Genomic DNA, 6,862 nt, shown 5'->3' with positions numbered 1-6,862 from the left:
CACACACACACACACACACACACACACACACACACACACACACACACACACCAAGAGTAGGCACAGTATCCAAACAACCATGCCAAATGTTCCTGCTGCTTAGTAAAATCTGAATGAGAAATGAGAGGGTGGTCTGGCTCGTGAGTTCTAGAACTCATGACCCTATACAAGAAGGTCTTGGCCTTTTGTGGACCTCTGCTGACCTAGCTGTGCAAGGGTCAGCACTAAGGCCCTGGCCTTATCATCTTCCCTGATCCTGTGCCTTCCCTGTGTACTACACAGATTCGGGTAAAGCCTGACAAGTCTGGAGTGGTCACTGATGGTGTGAAGCACTCCATGAACCCCTTCTGTGAGATTGCAGTGGAAGAGGCTGTACGGCTAAAGGAGAAGAAGCTGGTGAAGGAGATCATCGCTGTCAGCTGTGGCCCCTCACAGTGCCAGGTGCTTAGGGACCCTGAGTGTGAGTGAAGAGTCTGAGGGAGGAGGATTGAAAGCCTGAACCCTGAGTCTGAGGGAAAAGGCTGTGTGAACACATGAGTCTGTAGGAGGAAGCTGTCTGGACCACTATGTCTGAGGGAGGAGGCTGAACATCCCTCAATCTGAGAGAGGAGGCTGAGCCTGAACCTCTTTCAGTTTGAGGGAAGAAGGCTAGAGCCTTTATCCTGGGTCAGAGGGAGGAGGGTTGGGGCCTGGGCCTGTGTCACTAGCATGATAAATGTCTAGTTAACTGCTCTGCCCTCTTCAGGAGACCATCCGAACTGCTCTGGCCATGGGTGCAGACAGAGGCATCCACGTGGAGGTGCCAGGGGCACAGGCAGAAAGCTTAGGCCCCCTGCAGGTGGCCCGGGTCCTGGCCAAGCTGGCTGAAAAGGAGAAGGTGGACCTTTTGTTCTTGGGCAAACAGGTTGGTGTGCCAGGCCTTCTGTTACCCACCCCTCACTCTGCTTAGGATGAGTGTGAACCTGCAGCGGGCTCACACCCAGCAGTTTACACAAGCCAGGTCAAGTAGCACAGGACCCTGCCATCTCCAGTGACAGAGCATGAGCCAGCAACATAGGCCACTGTGAGTGTCAGAAAGATGCTTTTGGCCAAGTTTAGTTTCCAACAATCTGGGGCTCATGTGGGTGAGACAGATGCCTGGCCCAAGCCAGGCATGGTGTAGGTGCAGTAACAGGTTAAGAACATGCTGAGTCTGGCTTGATAACTGTGTGTGTGTGTGTGTCTGAAGGCATGTTCAGACACACAGAGACACCAGGGAAAGGTAGGAATTCAGGAGATGGGCCTAGCCTTGAAACCAACTTGAGCATGTTTGTTGTAGGCAGTAGGGAGACACAGCTAGTCTGTGAGCAGGAGAGAGGCAGGATCTCTTCTGGGGCCAGGATGAATGGCCTGCAGTTTGGAGAAGGTGGACCAAGTTGATGACTGGGCCACATTGGGGCTCACTGAGGCTGTCTTGCTACTGGTTGGTTCACCTGTCCCCTCTGGAGACCCAGGGACACTCACTTTCTTGTGGGAGCTGCCTTCTCACTAAGATAAGCTTTGTGGTGTCACAGAAGGATGGCAAAGAAGGGGGTGTAGAAAGAGTCACAGACAGAAAAGAGAGAGAGGAAGGGTGCTAAGAAGGCAGGAGATCAATGGCACATAGAGGCCGGGTACAGGAGGCTAAGGAGTCGGCTGGGGTCCTAGGAATGGGGGAGGGGCCACAGGAAACCAGGCCAGCCCTGCAAGAGGGTATGGGTGCAGGTCATAGGAATCCTGCCAGCACTCTAAAGTCAGATAATAGAACACATTACCAGTAGCTAGAGTCACAGGAGAATTCCCTAAACTGAGGCCAAGTGCTGAACCCAAGAACAAACCAAAAAGAGAGGTCCTAGTAGGGTTGGGGTCCAGGTATCCCTGGTACCAGGTGTTGGCAGCCTGGCATTTAGCAGCTCCAGGAATACCAGAGCTTCTTCCTCGTGTTTCAGCTTGAGTCCTGTGCCCATCCTGGAACCAGTCGGTGGAGTAAGGAGGAGAGAGTGGATCAAGTGTTCGTACTGGCTTTGCTTTTGTTCCTCTGGGTTTCTGCTGGGACTGGTACATGTCCTGGCTGCCTTGGAAGCTAGGTGAATGAATGTCAACAGGGACGCCAGGCTGTGCCACATCCCTGCACACGTGTCTTGGTCCCAGGGAGGAAATCATTCTAGACCAGGAATCAGCAATCTATTGCTCCAGACAACATCTGCTTTGCCAATAAAGTTTTATTGGTACACCCATACATGTTCATTTACAGATCACCTGGAGCTTGAGTACTATGTGACCTGTTTGAACAGCTTGGAAAAGCCTAAAGTATTTCCTGTCTTGCCTGCTGAGAGTGTTATTAATAAGAAGTTTAAATGGGCTGACATAAGCCCAGCCGCCATCACAAAGTCCTCTCTCTCTCTTTCCCTGCTAGGCTATTGATGATGACTGTAACCAGACAGGTCAGATGACAGCTGGACTTCTGGACTGGCCACAGGTGAGGCTGGGGTAAGGAGCCCCTGACGTCATCCTCCAAGCTCAGCTCCTCCCTGGAGCCTTTGCACCTGCTCTTTTCACTTCCTGGGGTGCTGTTTCCCCAACTTGCTTCTTGGCTTCCTCAAGGCTATGCTTCAGGTCTCTGCTCAAAGGGACCTTTCTTGCCCATACTGGATGAAACATTGTTCTGAAGAGACTTAAAACTTTGCCAGCTACTAGACTATCAAGGTTTTTGTAACGGCTTTACTGGGAAATCAGGAACCTACAGTAAGCTATGCACACTTCAAGTGTATGATTTGCAATGAGAGACCTTGTTTCAGAAAGTAAGCTGGAAGGCTGGCAAGATGGCTCAGTGGATAAAGGGGCTTGCCACCAATCCTGATGATCTGAGATCCCCTGGACCCACATGGTAAGGGCAAACCAACTCCCCCAGGCTGTACACACACACAGACACACACACACACACACACACACACACACGCTAAATAAATAAACATAAAATTTAAAAATAAGATGGAACATTGAGGAAGACACCTGCTGTTGTCCAGTGGATTCCACATGCACCCATATGCTCACACATGTACACAGACACAAAGGTCACAGCCTGACACATTTTGACACAGGGTTGACCCATGAAATTGTCACTGGAGTCATGATAATGTGCCTCAGATGTTTAAGTTTAACTAATTAGGATATGGTGAGATGGCTCAGCAGGTAAAGGCACTTGCTACCAAGTCTGACCACTTGAGTCTGATCCCAGAGATCAGACTCCTTCTCTGTCTTCTACCTCGAGTGCTGTGGTGACAGGTATGCACCCATAACCCTGGTCTATGTGGTACCAGGGATGGAATCCAGGGCTTTGTGCATACTAGACAAGCACTGTACCAGCTGAACCACATCGTCAGTGTTCAAGTTCCTGATTCTACAACGGAATTGAAATCTTGGATAAGGGTTCTTTAACTAATGTTGAGGGCCAGAAAGATGGCTTGTCAGTTAAGAGCACTGGCTGTACTTACAGAGGCCACAGCGTGGTTCCCAGTATCCGTATCAGGCAGCTCACTGCCTGTGACTCCAGTTCCAAGGGGTCCATACCCTGCTCTGCACCACTTACTGTGGGCACTGTACTTAAATGTAAACACACACACAAGTCATGTAAGTAAAATGATAAATGTAGCTAATGTTAAAGTAACAGAGGTGACACAGGCTGAAAACAAAGCAAACTCCAGGAAGCGACATGTCTGGTGTGTTCTAGCTTTCTCTTACTACCCCTTAAAGATTTTTTTTATTTACACATATGTGTATGTTTGTGTGAATGTGTGTGGGTGACCTTGAAGGCCAGAAAGTGGCGTTGGATTCCCTAGAGCTGGAGTTACAGATGGGTGTGAGCCATTTTGTGGGTACTGGGGATTAAATGCAAGTCTTCTGGAAAAGTACTCTTAACCACTTAGCCATTTCTCTAGCTCCTAGATTTATTTTACTGTTATTTATGTATATGTGTGGGGTGTGGGGTGGGAAGGGTCATGTGTGCAGGTGCCTATAGAGGCCAGAAATGGGCATCAGATCCCTGGAGCTGGAACACAAGGCTGCTGTGAGCCACCTGACATGGATGCTGGAAACCAAACATAGGACCTCTGCAAGAACAGCCAGGTGTTTAATCTCCAAGCTCCCTCTCTAGCCCCATGCCACATTTGAATGAAGTGAAGATGAGCCCCTCCCCTGCCACTAGAGTTTGCAGTGCTGGGCTGTGGGTCAGCCCTGATTTTAATATCACAGAACTCTTGTCTGTCACTGTAATCCCCCCGGTTCATCTCTCTGTGCATATGCTGAGCAGTGGAGCCCAAGGCCTGCTCAATTCCTGTTTGAACTCACTTTTCTCTGATGCCATCCCCTCCAGGGTACATTCGCCTCTCAGGTGACACTGGAGGGGGACAAGGTAAAAGTGGAACGGGAAATTGACGGGGGTCTGGAGACCCTTCGCCTGAAGCTGCCCGCTGTGGTGACTGCTGACCTAAGGCTCAATGAGCCTCGCTATGCCACACTGCCCAACATCATGGTGAGTGGCAAGCCACTGGGACCTACTGTGGGGAGGACTTGGTGCCTCCTCAGTGATTGGATGACACAAGACAAGGGCACAAGGGATATAGATCAGAAAGAAAGGGTCACCACGCCATCTTCCTGAGCAGTTTCTAGGCTCACCTCTACCAGTGGCAAAAGCTAATGGGCTAGTGTAGCAAGAGGAGGGCCCATCAGGGTCACATCTGGTGAGAAGTCTCTCAGACAACAGAGGGTTTCTCCCTGTCTTCCTAGCCAGTGGGAGTTCACTAGATAATTCTGGGAAAATAGCAAGAATTCATCCAATCTTGCCTCATGGTCATTTTTGTGAATTGTAAGTCATTGTTTAGGCCATCTTGGAGGAAGCTAAGGTCTCTTAGTCAACAGGAAGTTGATCCTAAATCTTCACAGCAAGCAGGATGCGTTTTGACCATCTTTTGGTCAGCTTGACCAAGATGGTGTGTTTAGTGGGTCACCTTGGCCAATATGGAAGGTTGAGTGTGTCACCTTGGCTAGTAGGAGGGTTCAATGGGTCAAGCCAGCCAATGGGGAAGATTCAGTAGATTAGCATAGCCAGTGGAAAGATTCAGTGGGTCAAGTCAGCCAATGCGGAGGCTTCAGTAGCTCAGTCAGCTCAGCTGCATTCTATGGAGTCACCACAGCCAAAAGGACATCTGTTTGACCTGGACTCTGTGAGCAGCTTAGTATGGGTCACTGAGGGAGATCTTCTGCTGTAGTAGAGTCTCCTAAGGGCATCCTGAAGGGATAGACTACATCAGGTTTAGCTATGAGAAATCACATTCCTGGCCAGCAGAGAGGTCGTGAGGGATTCTGGCAACAGGTATGGCTTTAAACATGAACCACTCACCAGGAGGAGGTTGGGTCAGGCTTCGCAGCTCCCTGAGCCACTGATTCCTGTGTGCAGAAAGCCAAGAAGAAGAAGATTGAAGTGATCAAGGCTGGAGACCTGGGTGTGGACCTGACCTCCAAGGTCTCTGTGATCAGTGTGGAGGAGCCCCCTCAACGTTTAGCAGGAGTCAAGGTAGAGACCACAGAAGACCTTGTGGCCAAGCTGAAGGAGGAGGGGCGGATCTGAGACCCTCCCTGATACTCTACAATAAAACTGTGCCTTTCCAAGCCACTGCCTCTGTTTCCTCATTCTGTGGATGTCCTTGTTTGATTCACTCATCAAATGTCTACCTAAATCCCCCATGTGACAGGCCCTGTGCAGGGTGAGGCTGGGAAGCCTTTGAGTCACATCCCAGACATTGACTTCACAGTAAAGGAATGGATACTGGTAGAAGCAACTGTAGTACAGGTTGAGGAGCCTGGGTGGGGAGGCACACTGACCTTTGGGAACCCTCCCAGGAAGACGGAGTCCAGATGAGTGCTGGAGGAATATCAGGGAGACAAGGACTCATGGCTTCGGAGGGTTTGCTAAAGTCCCCAGACAAGCTGATCCCTACCGAGAGTTGGCACCCAAAGGAGCATGAGGCTAGGGACTTTTGTCTGCTCGGGGGTGAGTAGACCAGCAAGGCATTAAAAACGTGTGGACTGGGGATGTCATTGAGTGACAGAGCACTTGCCTGTCATGCAAGAGTCCCTGTATTTCATACTAGCAACAGAAGAATCAAACTAAGTCAACCATGGTGGGTTTTGACTAAAATCCCAACACCTGGGAGGCCAAGATAGGAGGAGTGCCATAAATTTGAGGCCAATGTGGGCCTCATAGTGCAAAAACAAAAGCTTACAAAAAATGTTTTCAGATGAGATAACAAGACCAGGACCCTACAGTCAGATATACAGACTAGATCCCCGTACTCATCCTTATCAAGCTGCCCCTGGCTGACCAGAGCACATGGGGACAGCACAGTGTCATAGTTAAGGCGATGGGTTCTATGTCTCCAGTCCTAGAGTTCAAATCCCACCTCTGGCTGGTTTCTGACTCCAGGGCTCTGAGGCAGATGTTCTTGGAGCCAAAGTTCCAGCTCATCAGGTGGGATTAGAGAAACAATAGGTATAAATGCAGGTTGCCTTTTGTGTCATGACCAGTCACCCCAATGTTTCATGGCTTAAAACAGCATTAGGCTTAGTTTGCTCAAAAATCTGTAATTTGGACGTGTGTTGCAGCCATCTTTTGTTTGTGGAAGCCACCAAGCTGCCTGAGCCCTCCTCAAAACTTTTTTTTTTTAAAGAAGATATTTTATTGTAACTATGTGCAGATGTAGTAGGAGGGTGTGTGTGCATGACTACAGGTGCCTCTGGAAACCAGAGGCAAAGCATCTGGAGCTAGAGTCAGGTGGCTGTGCTAGGA

The 6,862-nt window shown here is 49.6% G+C and overlaps 1 protein-coding gene across 1 annotated transcript in view; it reads left to right on the top strand.

Moving 5' to 3' along the window:
• Nucleotides 1–5,689, top strand: part of Etfb (electron transfer flavoprotein subunit beta) — a 13,709-nt gene extending 8,020 nt beyond the window's left edge. The window contains exons 2-6 of the mRNA XM_028785766.1: nucleotides 283–441; nucleotides 746–904; nucleotides 2,435–2,497; nucleotides 4,391–4,549; nucleotides 5,474–5,689. Coding sequence (XP_028641599.1) covers nucleotides 283–441; nucleotides 746–904; nucleotides 2,435–2,497; nucleotides 4,391–4,549; nucleotides 5,474–5,644 — 711 coding nt within the window. The 3' untranslated portion in view covers nucleotides 5,645–5,689. The remainder of the gene's footprint in view (nucleotides 1–282; nucleotides 442–745; nucleotides 905–2,434; nucleotides 2,498–4,390; nucleotides 4,550–5,473) is intronic.
• Nucleotides 5,690–6,862: the final 1,173 nt, after the last annotated feature.

This window comes from Grammomys surdaster, unplaced genomic scaffold (assembly GCF_004785775.1).
Source record: "Grammomys surdaster isolate TR1022 unplaced genomic scaffold, NIH_TR_1.0 125349, whole genome shotgun sequence".
In the NCBI taxonomy this organism is placed as follows: domain Eukaryota; kingdom Metazoa; phylum Chordata; class Mammalia; order Rodentia; family Muridae; genus Grammomys; species Grammomys surdaster.
This window is presented reverse-complemented; position numbering and strand designations above follow the sequence as displayed.